General features: G+C 47.2%; 1 protein-coding gene across 34 annotated transcripts in view; it reads left to right on the forward strand.

Moving 5' to 3' along the window:
* Nucleotides 1–22519, forward strand: part of Celf4 (CUGBP Elav-like family member 4) — a 265499-nt gene that overhangs the window by 56246 nt on the left and 186734 nt on the right. For 33 of the 34 annotated variants that reach the window (XM_090353186.1, XM_090353187.1, XM_090353195.1 and 30 more), the window contains exon 2: nt 13085–13167. In XM_090353186.1, the coding sequence (XP_090209312.1) occupies nt 13085–13167 (83 nt within the window). Of the gene's footprint in view, nt 1–12901; nt 12967–13084; nt 13168–22519 lie in introns of those variants that run through there. The other variant, XM_090353219.1, reaches the window with a different exon arrangement.

Raw genomic sequence — 22519 nt, forward strand, 5'->3', positions numbered from 1 at the left:
TCAGTTATTGACTACATACTATATATCATATGCCCTCCTCTGCCTTCCCAAGCTGGATTCTATAAAAGCCAAATGGACTTTCTTCCCCTCTTCTTTTCTTCTCTCCACAGGTCATGGGCAAACAGCATCTTTTGAACCTTTGTTGAGGAAAATATGTACCTTCAGGAAACCTGGCAGGGGCCAGGGCCTCTTCCTGGGAAGGACTAACAAGAAGCAGGATTAAAATCTTCCCTTCTGATTTGTGCTTACCATTTTCATTTGCATATATTTTCTCAGACCTGTCTGCTACTTAGGGAAGGATTTATAGACAAGAAAGCAACAACCCCAAAGTCCAGAAGCTTGAGAGAAAGGGCTTCATCCTCCAACCTGGTCTTCTCCAGCCTAGTGTTTGTACACAATTTACTGGACTGGACGGGCGGCGGGGGTGGGGGGGCAGCGGTGGGTAGAAGGCTATCTACATATGTCTTTGTCCCTCTCACTTTCACACCCAGCCTGTGCCTTCGGCCTGTACCTTTCAGCACAGCCTACATGTCTGATACCACCTCAGACATCTGAGATAAGTTTACACCCTAGTCATTTGTGCTGCTGTAGGCAAGAGCTATTATGTTTAGCCTTAGATGAGAGTTATATCTCAAGAGGAGAAATTCCAGAGAGAAGAGCCATGACTTCTTGCTGGCTTTCCTTGGCTATGGAATACTGTCAGCTCAGCTGAGACAAAGACAGGACCTAAAACAAATATGCTAATATAAATCAAGGGAAAGAATAAATCCAGGATGCAAAGTGAGTTGAAGAGTTAGACCCATCAAAGAGGGGATAATGTCAGGCCTCAGGGTGGGTTCTCCTGGTGCAGCCCACTAAATCCTGATCCTGGCTCATGCTAAACCTTTTCTCAGCCGTATGCAGACCTTCTCCAGGTCAGTGAGAACAGAGAATAGAGCCCTCCCTGTATACCTCTAGGAACTCGTAAGTACCTCAGACTTCTTTCTCCCTCTTCCCAAGCCCAGTTCACTTCCTGCTATTCACCCAAGAAGGGCATGAGGACTTTGGGCTGGTCTCAGTCCTTCTTTCCTTCATGAATCTGCCCAGTTCTTTTCAATGACAACCAGGTAGACACATTTCCATGCACTGACCATTTCCATTTCTTAGGTAGTTTCGAGCCTGAAGTTGACCAAGTTTGCTTGCTTCCTCTCCTCAGGGCTCAAGGCTGCACTGGCTCAGCAGTCTCTACGATACTCGCTCTGCTCACTCATTCCTAGAAGCTAAGGCAGACCTGTCTTCTCAATGACTAGATGTTACTTAAACTTGGCCTTTGCATACATCCTTTCCCTTGTCGATAGAAGACAGATATGCACTTCTTAGTCTTTCCCTCCTCTCACCCATTAATTTATTCATTCATTCATTCATAGATACTGAGGACCCATTTCAAGCCAGGATTTTCCTAGATGCCAGGGATATAAACTCAGGAGCGCACAAGATAAAGCCCATTTCACAGAAAAGGAAATGGAGAGCTATATATTGACTTGCTAAGGGCAATTTAACTTCAAGAACTTACAAGCCACTGTCAATTCCTCACACTGTGCTTCTGTCTCCATCCCACACACCAGGACCAGTGCACATAGGTTAGGTGCCCCCATCCAGGAGCTCACCAGATCCTCTTAAGAACCTAATGGATGATGTGGTCAAGCCTCATCAAATTCCTTCCACCTGGGGACCTATTCCTCTTGCTCCTACCCTCTAGAACTCTTCTTGGGTGTCCCTTTCTGAGTGTAGGATCCAGAAACACCCCACTTTATCTCTCTTGCTCTCTGGGCTCTCATTTCCAGGCTTGGCAATTCTTCTCACAAAAGAAACAATCAACACATCAGTGCCTCTTAGGGGAAGCATGAAGCCAGCTCTTTGTCACCCAGGTCCCTGCCAGCTCATTACTGCCTCCTGTCATTAGCATATTAGATACATGAGGTAAACAAAACACACTTGCATCTGAGACTCTCAATGCAAAGTATCAGTGGCACTGAGCCCCGCACGTGCTGGCTTTACTGTGCAGGAAATACAAAGAAGGTCCCCATTCACAGTGAGTGTGTGTCTGCATGTACAGTCAAGTGACACATACAGGTCCATAAACAGAAGCAGACAACACCAGACAGTCTAAAGGCCAAAGTCATTTTTCACACTATAGGGAATTTTAAGCATCACACCACAACTATTCCTTCTGACTATGATAGCAATGTTAATACCTTTCCTTCCTTCCCTGCATCCAAAATGCTCTGCTAGACACCTGCTACCCCAGCAGGTAAGTATCATTACTCCTTTTCTCAGGTTCAGGGGAAGGCTACCTAAATTATCTTCTGGAATAAGACAGAGGCTGTTGGAAGAACTAGATACACCTCCCACCAAAATCACCATCCTTCTTATGACTCAGGGCATCCTGTGGGTAGAAACAATCAGGCTGCAGGATTAGGACGGTTTTCACAGAGTCCCCAGCTGAAACCTCAAGGTCATGTCGCATCTAGGCTTAGGAAAATTCAAACAGCCTGGAGTCCTCAGGACAATACAAGAGAAAATATGGAATTCTAGTCATGATTGGGGGGAAAAGGAGATAAATGAAAAGGAACAAGTAAGATGAAGGAAGGAATAGGAAAGGAAGGGAAAGGAAAGGGAGAGAAAAGTAAGAAAACAGAGATAGCAGAGAGTAAAGGAAGAACAGAAAGTAAGAAAATATAGTGAGGACTGTGTCTAGAGGAGGTTGGAGAGGGATAGGGTTCTTTCTGGCTCCAGCCCTTATGGGTACCTCAATCTGACCTACTTCATAAATCAGAGAAATCTTTTCCTAGCCAGTCTTTCTCTCCAGGCCACTCTAGACTGAGGATTCAATCGGAAGACGATAAACTGAATTCTATTCCAGGCAGAGTTAACTAACCTCCTGCACAAACAACATCTAGGGTTCAGACATGACCAGTGATAATATCCTTCTCTGGCTTACATGCCAGTTCTCCCATGACTTGTCAAGGCTTTGCACATGTTTTGAAACTTGTCTCAGTTTTCCTCATTTCTTAAATGGGGATGACAATCATAGCACTTTATGGAGTAGTGTTATGTATGTTAATCCATTGGAAACACTTAGGATAATGTCCAACATTTAACCAAATATCGGTGAAGGTTTGTTGGAGTTCTTTGTGCTACCAACAGGCCCTGTACAAATCTAGGCTTGGTTGCTATGTTTGCTGCATGCTAATCAACTAGCCTTGCTATATTTCTATATTTATCTAGGATCTCCTTTAAAGCAGGGGTATGTCTTTCATCATCTGGAAAATTGTGGACATACATACATATATATATATATATTTGCATATGCTAACCAAGAAAATCCAACCTCAGCATCCAAGAGGGGCTATTTTGAAAAGTCCAATAGCAGAGAGTCCCATATTTAAAAGATCAATGTTTGGAACATATGATTTCCTTCCTAAGAGCAGAGAAACAAACTCATCCTGTTTTGGCAGGCCATGGCACAGCATGGTCTTTCTCCCATGATCACAGCCATTTAAGCCAGTTTTCTGACTGGGCCTGGGTGTTACTCCATGTCATTAGACAAATTCAGTCACAGGCATTTAGTACTATTTAACCTGAGGGCAGCAGCAAAAAAAGGAGTCAGCAAATGTGACCAGGGTTCTCCCTCCAGCCTCAGCACTTCGATGGAAGAGTATTTTACAGAAGGACTGGTGTCTGGTTTGTGCTTTTGCTTTTTATTTTTTGGATCATGGGGCTTGAACTCTTGGCCTGGACGCTATTCCTGAGCTCTTCAGCTCAAGGCTACCACCTTACCCCTTGAACCACACCCCACCTCCCATTTTCTAGAGATTAATTGGAGATAAGAGTCTCACGGCTTTGTTGTGCCTGGGCTGGCTTTGAACCATGATCCCCAGATCTCGGCCTCTGAGTAGCTAGGATTACAGGTGTGAGCCACTGCATCTGGCATGTGCTTTGGCTTTAGGGCTAACTAACCAGATCTGCACCAGGACTAGATCTACTCTATATGTGAGTCACATAGCAGACACACAGGCATGAGGAGGTGACAGATGGGAAGGGTGGCCATGGGTGTGGAAGCCAAGAATATAGCCCTCTCCCTGTACCACACCCAAAGAGACAACTGAGAAACTGAGCCAACTAATTAGATCATATACAAAAGATCCAATAAGCAATGGGTACAAAAGATTTAGTAAACAATGTGCTAGGATTAGAGGTACTATCTTAAGATGAAATGAAAAGATACCTCACGCTTTCATTTTACAACTGTGTGTGTGTGTGTGTGTGTGTGTGTGTGTGTGTGTGTTTGGTTAAAGTGAGGGATTGGTAGGAAGGAGCCAATGGAGAGAAGCAAGACTAATTCATCTCATCTGGCAGATCCAGAGTGCCTAGCCTCAGAACAATCAAAGTGGAAATTTTGATTAGCTCAATCCAGTCACCCCTAGGAACTCCACTCTTAAGAAAATCTGATCCTATGACTTGAGTGAAGAGATCTGGCCCTATGAGCTATAGTTTTGTTGTGGGATTCAATTCCCACAGATTAGAATAGCAGAAAATGGTTTTAACCCCACATGTGTATGGGGGGGGGGCGGTAAACCATGAACTTGAAAGGGTTCCTACTAAGGAGAACTGGCAAGACCCAGGAAGCTGGGAAATATTACACTGAAGACCTAGATATTGAACTGGACTCACAGTTATCTAGTAGAGGACTCTGGACCAAGAAGGCATCCTAGGGTCAGCGTGGAAGAGCAAAGCCTCAGAGTTGACATAGAAGCAATTTGACTGGAAAGAAAGATCTGTCCCACAAGGAAATTCCTAAGTCCATGGCTGTGCTAGTGTAATCTGGTCTCCTTTCATGGGAAGAGGCAGTCAGAAAGTCTCTCTCTCTCTCTTCCTCTCTCTCTCTCTCTCTCTCTCTCTCTCTCTCTCTCTCTCTCTCTCTCTCTCTCTCTCTTCACACATACACACACATACACACACACACACACACACACACACAAATACAAAGATATCATGAGGACAGAAAACAATAGATGTACATCTGGGCAAGTTTCAGGACCAACAATAGGAGTGAGGACTTCAAGAGCAGCTGAAGGACTGAAGAACAGATCGCCTCAGTTTTCCTCTGCATAGAGAAGGATTTTGTTCTTGAAAACTAACCCTCTCTATCTATGTCAGCCACCATATAACGCTCTAGTAATAGAGGATCCCATGCAAATGAACTGATATTGAGCAAGTCTCTCTGCATGTATAAGACCCACACTGAACCCAACAAATGATGCAGGGAGGCTTGGGCTCAGAGCAACATGAGGCTCCCATTCACGGAGGAGCTCACAGTGTCAGATGGAGCCAAACTGTGTACCCAGGTCATCAGTGAATCTACAACATCACAAGCAGACTGATGAAATGGGAGAATCCCTGGGTAGAGGTAGGTGGACAGCAAGCTTGGAAGCTGGGAGAGAAGAGAGAGGTGATTTTCTTCCCAACTCTGCTTTTGTTAAAGGTGAAGGAGCATATCTGTTATCCATCCATTTTGCACATACCATGGAGACCTCTGAGAGCTAAATCTGACTTATCTCTCAGTTCTTAGAAAACTCAGAATGAGAAGATATAAACTCCTTACCAGGTTAATGAGAAAGGAGCATGTTTCATTTCTAGGCTCTGGCAAAAACTCGTCTTGGTACTGGTGTGTGTAGCAAATGCCCTGAATTCATCTGAAATTTAATCCTGATGCTCCACTAGTGCTCTGTGCATAGAAGTGCATGGAGTGCTGCACTCTGACATTTGAGTGAGCCCTAGAAGCAAAGAGAGGTCAGGTGATAACCTCAGAATGACTTCATCCAGGTCCCTGCAGGAGGAACAGATCCACCCTTGAGTTCTTTCGCATAAGTGAAGAGCATGGGATGGAGAGTGTGAAGGGAAGAACTTCCCACCCAAGAAAGGTCCTCAGTGTTTCTCTGAGAATTTTCCACACCCAAACTGTCTTCAGTTACTACCCAAGGCCTCTAGTAGAGACTGAGCCCCAAACCAACCCTCAGGAGACAACAGGCTTCTGCCCTGTCACCATAGCCATGTCACACAGCGTCTTCCAAACTCTACCTGAACTATGAAAGGCTTGTGCTATACCTTACATCCACACTGTGAGGGTAAGAGTGATAAAACCAGGGGTGTGACAGCACATTGGCAAGGAAAAGCCCTCTGCTAAAGAAGTATATGAAGAAAGCACCCTCTTGCTTTTCTGGGGACCCACCCGAGCTGGTAGCTCAGAGAAGGGGCACATGAGCAGCTCTAGGGCTACAGGAACAAACCCTGGCCAATGTAGTTAGCTGGGCCAACTTATCTTCTCCTGTCTGCCTGTCATGAGAAAGGCCAGGCCTCCCCCTGGGCCAGTCGCCTCTTCCCTGATCCTCATGGGCCCATCAGCCAGAGATGTGGGAGCTCTTTGCCAGAAGAGAAAAGAGGCCATCAATATGTCATGCCTACTTTAGATCCTTTTTTTTCCCTACTGTGCTATAAAGATGAAGTAGCCAACACCAGACATGTAATTCTCCAGCATTTAAGGTGTAAACAAGAAAAACTGGAAGGGAGAGACATTTGGCAAAAGTCCCACAGATTGGTCCTTTAGCCTACTGAAGTCTGTGGATCCTTATCCACCATCCAGTGGAATCCCTGGATCTGAACTTTGCTATTCTATGCCCAGCAAGAGACAGAAATAATGGGTCCTGTTCCCTGGGAGTTCCTAGCCTAGAAAGAAAATGGAGAAGGCGATAAGCCATCTCAACTCCATGCCATCTCTTTCCTCTGGACACTAAAAGCAGAAAATGCTGAGGCAACGATGTAGCACATAGCCTCATCACAATAAGGCCCATTTTCCTTCCTGCACTATTCAGTGGAGCTCTGCTCAACTCCTAGAGCTGCTGAGATCACGCCAATCATGTATGCTTACATCCCAAGGTAAATGCTTCGTAGGCTTGGTGGTGAGCTTACAACCAATTCTCCTCTCTGGCATCTAGGTCTGGCTAGTGGGGCTCCTGCTGCCTTTTCCTCCCACCCCCACTTTCTTCCACTTCCTCCAGGCCAGCTGCTTCCAGAGCCTGAAGGACCTGATGTTTTATTAAAGTCCAGATCTTCCTATTCTAAGGCCACCTTCCTCTGGCTAATTCTGTAATTCAATTAGTAGGAAGCCGAGGCCAGGCTGGGGGAAGGTGGGGGGAGCGCCTCACATCGGGAGCCTTTCCTTCCGAGATGATTACACCCCAGGCTTCAGCCCTGCTCCAAGTTGGGCAGGAAATTGTACTTCCTTCACTTCACAATGACAAGGGCCTTTTATCCTCGCTTGTGGGGGCTTTGTAAATTACTGCCATCTCTGTACAATTAATGCTCCTATGCTGTGTTTTTCCCCCACATGGAAGACGGCCCTGCCTACCTTCCCAGGCATCCGCACTGCCACTTGCCCGAGGGTCTATAGGCTTCCCTGCTGAAAGACAGCTGCCATGCACTGTCACCTAACTATGCCTCCAGCTACCCATTCTGCCTGGTTCAGCTGGCACCTGCCTCAGCCATGCCCGCTTCCTCCTAACTCGGACCTTTTCCTGTAATTCCCAGAGGGTCATGGGACCCGCTCCCTCATGAGCCCTGGGGACTCCAAACCCCCAAGCACCCGAGCTAGGAGATTAGCCCTCCGTTGGCCCTAGAGCCATGGAAAATGCCATTTCAGGGCATTTTAGCCACTGCAGGCTATTCCAACAGACAAACCTGAAACTGGCAAATAGAAGGTACAAGTAACTACAGAAGGAAGCAGGACCAGGTTAAGTGGATACAGAAGGATTCTGCACACTGAATAGAACAGGATCGGGAAAGACTGGTCAGTCTGGGCCAAAGGAGGTGACATGAGGTCCTTCCTTCTCAAGCTGTAGGGAGAAGGAGCCCCCGCCACCAGCTGCTAGTGACAGCCCTGTGCTGTGACTTCTCTGTAATTATGTCATCTCTGCTCCCAGCCGCAGTCCAGATGATTTCCAAAGTTCATTCCTGTTCTGACCAGTTGCAGTCCTATTCTGCTCAATCCTACATTTCAGAAGGGCTGAGACCGAATGTGGAAACCCTTGAAGGTGGGGTGGGAAGAGGAGATGATGAGCTAGTGCTAGGAAGAACTATCAAAACAAGTAGGGTGGGGATGGAAGGGCCAACATGAGGTCATTTGTTGTGTTATATGTGTAGCTTCTTGTCTTAGAGTCTTGCACCAGCCCTGCCTCTCAGCTGGCAGGACCCTACAAGAATGGAAGGCTAGTGATGGGAGATGAATGATGAATTTGACCTCCAGGAACTCAGGGCCTCCAAAATCTTTGCCATCTACAGCTTCCGGGGCGGTGGGGCTGTGGAGGGGGGGAAGCCTAGTTCAAAGCCCATAGCTGCACCACCCAGCTCCAGATCACAAGAAAGCACCAAATCAGGGAGCACAGCAGTCCCATCAATTCCTTCTCAGGAAGTGTTTGTCAGGCAAGCCAATGCTTGTCTCCTGAAAACAGGCATGGGTCCTGCATTCTGTTAGGCTCACTACTTCCTCCTCCCCTCAGAACACGGGTCCTTGTGTTTGTTTTTCTTTTCCCTTAAAGTTAGTTATACGTGTAAAATATATTCTGGGTCTAAATGTGTCAAACCAAACAAGAAAAAGTGACAATCATGAGGGCATGTTCCTCCTCTTCAGCCTTTGCTCCATTTTTAGCTCTATGGGACGCCTTCACTTTATCTTTTCCATGTATATACAGACAGGAGTACGTATGGAAAAGTGGAGTATGCCTCCATGGTGTGGATTGGTTTGCTGCTGTTGTTGGTTTTTTTTTTCCCTCCCATTTGATGATATGGCTTTCCAAGTTAGGACATTTATGATCATTTTATCTTTTTAACTGCTATAGAGTATTCACAGTTTGCAAATAAAAATCTCTTGCCCTAGGGTACATTTCAGTGGTTTTCATTTTTTAGCTGTTTCAAATGGCCACAGTGGACCTTTGTTCTTTCCTTGGTGAGTCTAAGCACGGTATGCTTTTAGGATCAAGACACAGGCCCTGAATCAGGGGGAGAGATCTCTCTCTCCCTCCCTCCCTCCCTCTCTCTCTCTCTCTCTCTCTCTCTCTCTCTCTCTCTCTCTCTCTCTCTCTCTCTCTCTCTCTCCCTCTCTTCCTCCTCTCTCTCTCCCTCTCCCCTCTCTCTTTCCCTCACCCCCCTCTCTCTCTCTTCCTCCCTTCCTCTTTCTCTCCCGGCTCCCTCCTCCCCTCCCTCCCTTCCTCCTTCTCTCTCTCTCCTTCCTTTCTTCTTTCTTTCTTTCAGTCCTGGGGCTTGAACTCAGGGCCTGGGCAGTATCCCCAAGCTTCTTTGTGCTCAAGGCCTAGCACTCTACCAGCTAACTCACACTATTACTTCCAGCTTTCTCTAGTTTATTGGAGGTAAGTGTCTCACAGACTTTTTCATCCAGGCTGGCTTTGAACCGTGACCTTCACATCTCAGCTTTCTTAGTACCTAGGATTACAGGTGTGAGCCACTAGTGCCTGGCCAGGAGGAGATTTCTGTGCTACCAGTCACTCTTTAGAGAGGAGCTATCCTTCTCAGACTTTCTCAGGCCCCTAATGTCCAGCTCTGTCAGACCCATCTCACGCCATCCTGTGTGATTACATAACTAGTCTCTCTTTCCTACCTTCACTGTGAGTTCCCAAAGGGCCACAGCAAGGATGCTTCTGGGTGTACCTGAGTGTATCCTCCTATTAGTGAGTTTGGCTGATTCAAAATGCTGAGGTTGACAGATGCTATCCTCTTCAAGCTACAACCACCTCATAGCTGAGGACCCTCTCCTTAACCCTGAGAAGCATCAGTGAACAACACAAGGTCATGGATAGTTGTTCTGAGTAGGGGCTCTGAGTGCCCCAGGTGACCTCTATAAAAGACCCCAAAATGGGTCCCACTCACCAAGGCCCAGTGGTAGATTTCTAGACAAGCTCTGAGAGCAAATACTTCTCCCATTTTATAGATGAGCACATGAGGTTCATAGAGACCAATCAATAATGACCTATGACTTCAGTGGACAATCCGGGACTCAGGAAGGTGCAGTGAGAATGCACTGTTGGGCCTGAGACTGGGGAAGCTTTGGGAGTAGAGCCACCCGCAGTGACTGGCACATCAGCCCTCACAGGCAACCTCAGCCCTTGCCATGATGAAGGATGTGTGTACCTTGGCATTCAAGGCACTCAGCAGGCTCTGAGCCCCATTTCTACAGCTCACCCCCACCACACACACACACACACACACACACACACACACACACTACACAGAGATACACCTATGGCTATCCTATTTATTTAGAAGATATTCAATGCTCTCAACCATGTATGTGAAAATCCTGCCCCTGTTCTGAACACAGAGATATAAGCAGAAACCGAACAAGATTAAGTTCCTGACCTCACCAAGGCAGGCAGAGACTGTCAATCTATGAGCAAATAGATATTAATGTGTTGGATAGTGGGGAGAGGTGACAAAGACAGAAGAAAATCAAGCAAGGGTCAGAGAGTATGTGTGCTCGAGTTTTGCATGGTGTTAAATGAGGGGTCAGGAAATGTGACTGAGGGGGTCACATTTGAGCAGAAATGCAAGGTACGTGCAGGTAGAAGGAGGAATGGGGTTCATTGTGCACAAAAGCCCATGCGCCTAGTGAAGCTGGCAAAGCTGAGGAGGAGGATTGAAGTCAGACAGTGAGTAAGTGGATGGCCAGGAGGACATAAATTCAGAGGTGGGAATAGCAGGGTGATGTTATATTATACAGAGCCTTGGATTTTTTTTTTGAAAGATCATTGTATGTGATGGAGTTGTGATCTCTCACAGAAACAGTGGCAGAAATTCATGGAAGCTGGACAAAAGCAACAAATTCTTCACTGGAATCTTTCACTAATTATCCTGGACCATCCTATTATGGTCATTTCCTCCTCTTTCTTCTCCTCTCTCTCCAAACCTGCCCCTGACCTTGTCCCAAGCTAGCTTGCCTGAGTGCAGCTGAGGCATTGGCTGCCTCTAGGTTGCAGGCAGAAGACAAGGCCAACAAGGGGACAGGAGGAAAGATGCCCCTGAGAGAGGCAGGCGGCAGCACGAGGGCCGACGTCACGGGGGCCTCTGACCGCTATTCATTTCAGTGCCTGTGTCTCCATCAATAACCGTCTGCCAGTGACTAGGAGGCAGGAGGAAGGAGGGGAGGATGGGCCTTGTGGAGCTGGGCAGATCAGAGAGGGATGCACTTTGGCAAGAGGTAGAATAAGGTAGGGCACTGGGGACTGACATTTCCACCTCCCAGGTTCCTCTCTTTGCTTCCTCCTTCCTGCTCTATGGTTCCTTCACACAGACAGTCTCTTCCTTCTTTCCTCTCTGGCTAGGAGAGGAAGGGACTGAGTACAGGAGTAATTTCTAAGTTAGAAAAGGAGGGAGAAGGATTTGTTGGGCACAAAGTGGGAAGTGGAGGAGTCAGACATTGCACAGGATTCTGGGAACACTCTGTGCCCTAACACCAAGAAACCACAGCAAGCCTGGTGACAAGGGCTGGTATATGCATGGAACTGTGAGTGCTGGCCCCGGGGCCTCAGGAGACAGGGGACTGTACCAGCATAGAACAGCCATTCCAGAAATAAATGACCATGAGAAGGGGCTATTTAAATGGCTGGCTGTGGGCAGTTAGGAAAGGAAGTTCTTTGTGGGTGGTCTAGTGCAGTCAATACGCCTACTTGAAATAGGTAGAATAAAACCAGATTCATCAAAGACTTGTGGGGTTGGGAGAAGTGAAAAATGGGGTAAGAAAGCATACATGGGGAGCAGACTGTGAGCACTGTGATGGGAGGGGGGACCTAAGGAAACAATGAGGAACAAGAGGGGATGACTATCCTGCAGGGTTCCTTCTCTGGGATTTTGCAAAGTCTGAGATGACTGGTGCCCAAAGGAATCACGTCTGCTCTGGATAAAATGGGCTTTTAGACTTTCATCTTGACTTCCAGCATTTCAGGTCTCAGAAGCCACATTCAACCATACTTGCAGATAGAGGAGGTTGGGAGAAATGTCCCCCAAGATTCTCCTATCACAAAACTATTTCAGCCCCTTGTTACAGTGCCTGAAGGGCCAGCATTAAAAGGTGAACCATCAAGTTAGTAGATTGCTCTTCTGAAGCCTGAAGAACAATAGTGTGAGGCTGTTAGAATCAGTCCATAGGAAAATGTGAACTTGACTCTAGAAATCACCCTGGACCTGAGAGACTGAGGCCCGAGAGAAGGTCTGAGAAAGCATTGGGGATCCCAAAGGAGTCAGAGGAAGAGCAAGAGCAGGCCTCAGTTTCATGGCTGTACCTAAATGAACTGGGTATCTCAAGATCTCTGAATAAGAGGTCTGTGAAGATCCCCCCTCCCCACATTGTGAATGTCACAAGAGGAATTGGGCAAGGGACACAAGAGACATATGACAGCCTTGTTCATTTTCTTAGCACAGCCAGATCTGGGAGTTGGGGGGGGGGGCGCATCTTCCTTAAAGATGGAGCCTTTATTTGTCAGGCCTGGTGGCCTTCATCTCTGATGAAGCATCCGCCCGCATCCTGGAGAGCCAGGGCACAGAGTTCGTGGCCAGGTGTGGCTAAAAGTGGTGTGGGCGGGGGAGGGGGCTACAGGTGAACACTGCCCGCTCCAGAGGGTCTGGAGGGCCGGCCAGCATTTGGATTAGACAAAGTGGAGGGGTGAGGGAGGCAAAGACACCCAGAGGCACCACAATCCGGGGGCAGAGACAGGGACCCACGGGGTGAAGGGTGTGATGGAGTAGGGGTGGGGACTCCGCGGAGAGAGTCAAATAGAAACGCCACGGGAGGGACGAGAGGCAGAAGGACGGGGATTGCGAGAGGCTGGGAAGTTCTGGGAAGAGTGCTCAGGAGGGAAAGAGGTGCGGAGCTTGCCCGGAGCACGGAGGCGCAGCGGGGGCGCGGAGGGCGGGCGGCAGGGCGCGTCGGCCGGCCAGGGGCGCCCCATTGACCCTTCTCGGCGCTTGTTTCCCTCCCCAGGCTGCGCGTTCCTCACCTACTGCGAGCGTGAGTCAGCGCTGAAGGCCCAGAGCGCGCTGCACGAGCAGAAGACTCTGCCCGGGGTAAGTGGTGCCCGCCACGGCCAGCGGACGGCGCGCCGACAGGGGGCGACTTCGGGAGGCCGGGCTACCCCAGGGGCGGGCGGATGGACGGGAGGACAGACTAGAAGACGGACGGGCAGGAGACAGTGGCCCCGGGGGGCACCGCCGCCGCCTGCCTGCACCCGGGAACTCGCGCGCCCGCGGGATGGGCTCGAGGGCGCACGGGCTCCTGGCGCAGACTCTCGGGGCTACCCGGGTTCCCCGCCGTCCAGCCCTGAGCGAGAGGCGAGGGAGGGAGGGTGAACTTGGCCGTGACCACCACCGAGTCCAGATGTGGCTCTGTTGCGCACTGCCCGCGCAGACGGCCTGGGGCGGGGCGCCAGCAGATGCTGGAGACCCCCCCTCCACAGACACACACCCCAATCCCAGCCCGGAGCGCCGCGCTGTCCCCTTTCGCCCCCCACCCCGGGACCTGCAGGTGCCACCCAGCACCAGAGCTAGAGGTCCGTCACCCCCACCCCGCTGCTCCCTCGGAAGCCCGGGGCCGCCATGGGAGGGGCGCCTTCCCGCCCGGTGGAGGCAGACGCCGCCGCCGCCGCCGCCGCCGCCGCCGCCGCGGAGAGTGAGATCACCGCAGTTTATTTAAGGAGCCGGGCCCTCGTCTTTGATAAACTATGGTGCCTCGGCCCTGGTTTATAGCTTCTGTGCGGGGCGAGGAGAATTATTTATGGCCCCCCTAACTGGGTGTGATATCAGCCATGGCTATTATCGAGGCTAGTTCATCACCATAAAATAAGAAGTGTTCCTCAGGTCAAGGGTCTGTGCCGTGTCTCCTGTGGGTTCAGAGAGGCGGGGCGCGGGGGGGGGGTAGATATACGGCTGCTGCGTATCTAAAGATAAATGGAAAGATATGTGTTTGTGGGTATAATTTAAAGGATTTGTAAATACGCGGTGTTTTAAACGTATACAATGGGCTCTGCAGGGACGCACGTGTGTTCTCTAGCCATGCACTCCAATGTTTGGACATGCGTGTTTACATTCTTGCCAAGCAAACCGAGTGTAAACACACGTTCCTGTGGCTGCCCTCCCCCAACCCCACCCCCAACCTCACCCCCAGCAGGAAAGGTTAACCAGGTAGACTGAGAGAAAAAACCACGGACACGGGGCAGCTTTCCTTTTTCTTTCTTCCCTTCGGGTTGGGAGTGAGGCATGACACTAGCCTTTCCTTCCATTAAGACAGCCTTTGTATTGTATTTTGGTATTTGTGATTGCAAAGCACGGGGCTGAGTCATCTTAATAACATACCCGCAGATGCAAATATATGGAAATGGAACCGCACACAGATTTTGTGTGGAGCCCAGCATTTGTAGGGTGGCCATTCCCAGTTGGTTTTTTTAGTGGCGCAGCTACATGCACATATATTATAGTAATTACTTTCTGGGTCCTCTCTGTAGGATGGTAAAAATATGCTTCACATCGCTCCACGTTATGTGTGAAGCATAAAGCCATATTGTAAAATAATCAAAGGCTTCTCAGAAAGGTTTGTGCTGATTAATAAAGTGTTTATGGTACTTTGTTTTGGGGGAGATTGTGATAGATATTTTAGAGCCACCCAAATGGAATAGAAAATACCACATTGTTATTGGAGGCCCTTCATCAGTGTGAGAGAGAGATTGCTGGGAAGTTTCATGATGGCTAAAAAGCCAGAATCAAATAGGACAACAGAAAGAAGGAAGGTGGGAGGGGGAGGGGGAGGATTTTGAAACTGGCTTAAGAAACCCAGAATTCGGAGAATTCCAGTAGCGAGTGTGAATTGTTGAGGATCTAACATTAACTTGTGGTTGTTTATTTTACATATAATAGGATAGCTAAATGATGGAGTGTATTAGTTCTTTAATAATTTATAGAAATACTTTGATGTTGCAGTAATTACATTAAAGGTCACATATCAAAGGTAATTTGGTTGAGCAGCTGTGATGGTTTCTCAGAAGCAATCAATATCACTGTCCGTGGTGCTGATTTCACCAAGGGGCCTGCCAGATTAAAGAAGGCTTATTACCAGGCAGAAAGACTCGGGGGAAATCAGGAGCGCATTGGAGCCACACGCCAGTCCTCCCCTCCCCCACACACCGATAATTAACACTGTTCCCCATAATCTACGCTAATCCTTCATACTGGGAGATCTAGTGACATTCTTTTTTTTTCTTCTTCTTCTCTAAAATCACAAAGACAGGTTGTCAAGTTTGGGAGGAAAGGTAAAAAGAAATGTGTACGAGTGTTAGAGAAAGGGAGGGGTGGAGATAAAGGCCAACAGTAACCCTGAAACATAGCCTAGAGTCCTCATGTGCTGCCTGAAACATCATCCTTTCTTCAAAGGCTTCTCTGGGAGATTCATGGCCTCAAAAGCCTCCTCACACAATTCTCAGGGCAGGCATGGCCTCAAAGAGGGCAGGGACAGGGAGAAAAGATAGAATTGCTGTTCTGAGTTGCCAGGGCACATACACACACACACACACACACACACACACACACACACACACTAGCAAGCAGACAAATGAAAAATAAAATGACCCAGTAAAATTAGGTTTTAAAGTTGAATCATTTAGATTTCTGAAAGCAGACCTGACATTTTTATTGTTAGTTGCTTCTCTTTTTTGCGATCAGAGAGTATGCCACTGGCATATGCCGGGATAAGGACTGAGCAAAATGCTCTCACCCAACCAAATAATACATAAGACCCCCAGCAGCCGAGGGTGTGCTCACAGTTACCTATTCGATTAGAGGCCACAGAAGGACCTCTTCTGGTCTGGAATGACCACACTAGATGCCCCAGCGAGTATACTCTGCATCTGACTGAAGAAAATGAAATTGAAAAAACAAAACAAAAGAAGAACTTGGAAAACTGGTAACCTCAGCAATTTAGGCACTTTTCCAGACTTTAAAATCCATTAAATTCAATCCATTAAAATCTGTTCCTCACTTTCTCACTGAGGAGAGAAAAGGGGGGAAAGACAGGGTAGGCAGTGCATTCTGTTTCCCAACAAGTTACAGAGGAAAGAAAACAAAATAATCCTATTACTCTTACTCACACGTATACACACACACACACACACACACACACACACACACACCTTACCACCACCATTAACAACAACAGCAGCAGCAGCAACAACAGCAGAGATAGAACTAGAGGTCCCTGTAACACCAGTCTTCATTTGGGGATGGGGAGAAGAAGCTAACATTCTCTTGGGATAAATGCAAGCTGAGTAACCACACTACAATGGCTATTCTCTTAAATCAGAGGTCCATTTCTATGGGAATCAGCCTCATCAAAGCTGTTTTGATAGCTGATTGATTCGTCCTTGGACCTGCATCACAAATGCACTATTATTTTTTAGTTTGACATGATTTTAGTAGAATGAGATTACTAAACCACAAAGCCTGGTCAGGGTCTTTCTTCAAGAATTTAGGAGGGTGACTCCACTTTTTCTAAACTGTCTTTCTCCCTCTCAGTCTCACACTCTCCTGGCCTCATGCAGACTATTCACTTCAGTTCTCGACATTTGTAACATTATTTATAGAGTACATTCGTTATGGGGCAGCTTCTCAAGAAGCGAATGGAATAGACACAAGGCACTGCCCCAGGTGTCCCATAAGACACACAGATAGAAAAAAAGCTCTCCTTTTTCCTTTTGGAGTTGCCTGTCAAGTTGGAGAAAGAAGCCCAACACACAAATATAATTAACAGTATGACCAACAGCAGCAGATGTTACTAGAAAATGGGTAATGTGGACAATTGATTGATAATCATAATTAATATTGGTTAATCATTTACTATGTAATGAGTACAATACCATTTCCGCCTCTCCTCTCCACCCTGGGAGGAGGACATACTTCTCCCGCATAGATAAAGGACCAAGATTTGCTGAATTGATAAATAGCATTGGATCTCTGCTACCATCAACCAAGATACCCACTTCTGTAGCACTGCCAATTGCTTTAGGAGCTTAGAGGGGACCCAGATACCTACAGAGTGCAAGAATTACTATAAAACCGTCCGTCGGGGAACAGAGAACTGAGAACATATCAGGTATTTTAGAGCACTCAGAAACAGTCTATAGATGTGTATTCACAGCAAGCCAGGAGCCATGGCTGGCCAACCTAGCCAAGTGAGAGATGCTGTAGGGATCCAGAAGCCTCTCTGAGGGCTACCTACCCAGGGCCTGGGTGTGCATAGGAGACCTCACGGAAGAATTGTGTTCCTTAAAGTACAGCCCGGATGCTTAATCTCAGCTGCTCCAGCCTTTAGGACTTTGCAGAGAATTGCCTTCCAGGAAGAGCCCATCTGTTTCTAAAGTTGGGAATAGAGTCTCAGGGGGTAGGCTGTGACTAGAGAAAGCCAGTGACTAGAACTAGCAATGGCCAGCACTCTGCTCCCTCAGCAGCAGGAAGGGGTGGGGGTGGGGAGCTGGATCCAGTTAGCAGGAGGCCTAGAGGCAGTGAAAAGGGAGTTTGGGGGGGGGGGAATTGTGTCTGCTTGGTAAACATTAAAGTTCCAATTCACTAGTTAAAGATTGGCTTTTGTGTCCTCACTCTGGCAACTCTAGAATACAAAACAAACTAACACACTCTTCCAGGCTGCCTCCCACCCCTCCCTCAGTCAGCCTCACCGAAATGCAATGTCCCTGCCGTGGAGACTCCTGGACTCAGGTCATTGCAACTCAGGACAGTCATTTCTATGGAAATTCAGTGTGACCTTCTTTGAGTTTAGTAGGAAAAATGGTGAAATGGAAAATGAAAAAAAAAAGCACAGTTGAATTTCTAGCGTGCTGTCTCGGGGTGTCTCTTCTGTCATTACCCTTGCCTCTCACCTTCCTCTTCCTTAAATCCTGTTTTCTCTTAACTCTTTCCTTTTTTCTCTTATTTTCTCCTCTCTTCCTTCTGGTCATTTTCCTCCTCTTTATTTTTGTTTTCAAGCTCCCTTCCCCACTCCCTCCCCATCTTCACCTTCTCTCCTTTCTCCTCCTCTCTATCTTCTCTTCCTTCTGCCCACTTCATCTCTCCCTTGACACCCATAGGGGCCTCTAGTGGAACCTCCACAAGCCTTTGGGGGCTTTCCTCACAAAGCCATCCCCTTCCCTGACAGCCCTGCCATTGAAGGATCCATTTAATTTTATGTACAACTGTAAAGATGGATGATAAGTAGAAAGGATGCTGGCAAGAACAAAATGAATAAATTATAAAGGGCAGATGATGACAAGCCAGGGTCCCCAGAGACAATGATATGATAACAGAAACTAAAAATGAATTTATGATGGATGTAGTTAGCATGTATGGAGGCTGTTAATTTTTCCGGGTAGTTTTACAACTCATAGTGATTGGCACAAAATATTTCATGTGAGAACTGTGAGGCATTTCCACGCTTCTGTGCTGAAAGTACGGTATTAGGTTCTCTGGCTCTTGTTAGCACTTGCGTCTTCTCTCCTGTTCTCTGCCACCTCTGTGTCTCTGCTTGAGTCTGTAAGGTTACAATCAACCCACACATCCAAAAATGGCTTAAATCACAGAAATGTATTATTTCACAGTTCCTGGGGCTGAGAGTCCCAAATCAAGATGTCAGCTAGGATAGCTTTTTCTGAGGGCTATAAGGGAGAATCTACCTTATGCCTTTCTCCTAGCTTCTAGATTATAGCTGGTGTTGCTCTGTTGTCTCTGTATTCAAAGGTCGTGTTTCTAAAGATACCAATAGGACCCATGCTAATTAACTCTATTTGATCTTCTGTAATGATCCTATTTCCAATAAGGTCTCATTCACAGATACTGGAGGTAAGGACTTCAATATCTCTTGCAGGTGTCACAGTTGAACCAATAACGGTGAGAATTAGGCTGGCCATGACTATCTCATAGGAGGACCAAAGTCTTCAAGGTGTCTAAACCATGATGGGGGAAGGTCCTGCCTTTTCTTCCTCTGTGACTTCCACTTAGTTTGGTGCTTTTCTTCTTCCTCTAAGGGGAGAAAAAAAAATTAACACTTATCTCTTCTCATATGTCCTAAAAAGAACTGTCTACCTATCCTTCAGGGAAGTGAATCTCAACTGGGCAATTTTGCATGCACGGGACATTTGTCATTGTTTGAAGAAAGAGGTCAGTGACACTCATAAGTGGCTCTGTAATATGCAGGACTGTCTTCCTAACAATGAGCCAGTCCCAATTAGAAGCCATGCCAAGATGGCAAAATTTGATGTGGAGCCAAGAACCGAATAAAAGGCAAGATAGGCAGGCCCTAGAGAAAGGTGTTGCCTCTGGCCCAATGTGCTTCTCATTCATTTGGGAGATAAGCCTAAAGGTTATTAGGGTGTGAGACACGGGAGGTTTACATTAAGGGACACAAGCTCAAGTGGCATGAGCTCTCAAATGAGAGCTCCTGGTGAGCAGGAAAAGTGGGGAAAACTCACTTCCAGGCCTGAAAGATCAATTCTGGTTGGTCATACCCATCCTCATATCAAATTATGCAGGGCACATTTGGCCCAAGAACTTCTAGTTTCAGCACCAAGCTCTCTTTGGCATTTTTCTGTGGCATCAAGCTTTTTCCTTATATGTCCCATATATCAACTTGAGTTGACAATATGCTCATGACAGAGCTACAACAGAACCCAGGCCTCCATGTGGGAGTTGTCTAGCCCCTCCCTTCTGAAGAACCTTAATTTCAACAACGAACATGTCTAGCAGGCTTATGTCCTACCCAAGCTTTTCAGCTCAGCAGCATTCTACACACCTGGGTCTATTATTCAGAAGGGAACGGTGAGGCTCCAAGAAGGAAGGCTAGAAGCCTCAAATACAAAGTCAGGACCAGTTAGGCACCCACCTTTGCTGTTCTCTTCCCAATCAGCCTGGAGTTCCAGCCCCCTATCTAATTATTCCCTCCAAAGACCCTGCAATCCACTCTTCAGAGGCACTAAGTCCTCTTCGTCTCCCAAGTCATCATCCATATTATCTCTTCTACCTAGTCTGACCACTTGTTTCTTCCATCCCTGCCCTATCCTCACCAGTCAGAATGTTGCCCATTTATGAAACGAGGGCTTCTTGTCTACCATAGAAACCAAATCTTCTGTGTGACACCCCACAACAGATCCCCAGCCTCCACTCAGCAAAGCTCCTGAAGAGGACTATCAAAGAACCTGAGAGCCCCTGTGTCCACATTCGCATGCCTGACATGAAGAAAATAAGTGAGTGAGAGGTCACCTGAGTGAATGGTCCTAGCATGATGGAGAGCAAGAGAACATGGGCCCATGATTCATTCTAGCAGTTCAAACCCTGAGGCCCATGCAGCTCAGAGATTCCCTGGAACCACCTTCTGAGCTGGGGAAGAGAGTGAGTGGATTGCCTCTGGAGTCCTTTCTAACTCTGATATTCTTTATATTTCAAAGAATAATAGAGTCGCCATTATTCAAGACGACAGGGAGATGAGGGGAGAGTGCAAGAGCGAGCACGATCATGTCTCCTGCTCTTCAGTGCCTGCCGCCATTGGTGACAAGTGTAATAAAGCGAGGGTCAGATATGTCACTCCCTGATGTACACTAGCCAGACTGCCTGCCCCAGGGCGAGGGCTGGATTCCTGATGGTATTCCTACCTCTGTGTTCAGCTCAAGTCTCAGGAGCCACCCAAATCAGGAGCCACACTGTGTATAGATAACCTGCCTAATGCTGCTTGACTATGAGGTAGTGTATCCAGGCATAGGACAAAAATGAGTAAAACACAGCCTGCTGCTGACTGAATTTTTAAATTTGTTTGAGGGGGTGGTCAAATGTGAAGACAATTCTCAATATAGACAGTACCTTGTGGGGCTGAAACATGTAGTGATGGGAAATGGCTTAGGAGTTCCAATGAATCAAATCAGAATGTCCTCTGGGACTACAGCTACCGTGGTAGCCTTCTGCTTCCAGGCCCTCTCCCTGATGCATTTATCATAGGTTGGCCAAGATTGCCCTGGTGAGTTAAAGCTCTCACAATCTGAGAATGCACCATCCCCCAAAGGATTCAGCCAGTGGCCCACCTTCTCTTGACCACAAATGCTTAAGACCCACAGCTCTGCCCATTACATTCCTTAAAGATCCATTTTGTTGTTGTTGTTGTTTTCCTTTGTATGGCATCCTGTCTATCAGGTCAGTCACCCACAGAGGTCTAAGCCTGATATCATTTCTTCTGTGCATACTAGGCCTCCTTAGGGAGCTTCTCTGTGATTCCAAGCTGCTTTGCTAACCCTGGGACTTTGCATCTTGGAGAAAGTACAAAGCAGAGGGAGAGAGGTAGTGAGAGGGAGCTCCTCGGTCTGCTATGAGACATTGCTGCTTTGTATATCTTGCAGGGACATTCCACAAGGAATCTTATCTATCCATATCACCACCAATTCCCTCTAAGATGCTTCCAGCTTAGCTTACCCTTCAGGGATACATTTGGAAAGACAAGAAAGTCTGACTTTATGTTCTTGGCTTTCTGCAGAAAACACTGTGGAAGGTGCTTTGGGCCAGGCAATTGCAGATGGTACAGGTGTGAATACAGGTAAGCATGAGGCAAGGTGTGTATTCTCTGGAGATGGAGCCGGAGTTTTCTGTAGAGGCCATGGTTGCTTGAGTTTGTGTGAGGCTATTAAAAGATTTCTTGACCTTTTGCCAGAAAGCAAGGCTAGAAGACAGGAAGCCTATGTGAGCTGTCACTCTGGGATGACTGTACTTTAGGACTGAAGGGATTTCCTTTAGAGAGCATGTGTAAAGGCAAGCAAAGGACCAGATGTCTGAGCTGTTAGTGGGGTTTCGGAACTGTAGCTGTTGTGCATCATCACCTTAGATGATGATGGAAAAAATATTGCTTTTTATTCTTCAAGTTCTGAACATTGTTATTGCAGAGGGAAGATCTAGAGCTCAAAGACCTTTCTAGGGTCTACCAAGTTTTTTGGGGTTCAAGTACAAAGGCATCTAGGATTTATCCCCATGTAACCACCAGGGGGTACCATAGAGTTGCCTTCCTCCTGGATGAGCGGGCCCCAGGAAAGTATTGGATTGACCAGGAGTCTGGTAACCAACTGAGCCCAGCACAGAAAAGACAAAATGATGCTGAGCATTTCACTCTACTCTGAGATATTGAGACTGCAGAAAAGATACCAAACTGCTGGATGACTTCAGTCTCAGTTTTCTAATTTCTATAATGAAAGTCATTTTTGTGAGCCCTTCATATGCTGTTGATTGCGGCAATAATCCAAGTATTATTAATGACAGAATAATTATGTGAACGTAGATGATCTTTGGAGTCTTATTTCACAACCAAATCATGTGACTCTTAGTACATACACGAAATAATTAGAAGGCATTAAAAATA

This window comes from Megascapheus bottae, chromosome 19 (assembly GCF_031878675.1).
Source record: "Megascapheus bottae isolate mThoBot1 chromosome 19, mThoBot2.hap1, whole genome shotgun sequence".
Taxonomy (NCBI): domain Eukaryota; kingdom Metazoa; phylum Chordata; class Mammalia; order Rodentia; family Geomyidae; genus Megascapheus; species Megascapheus bottae.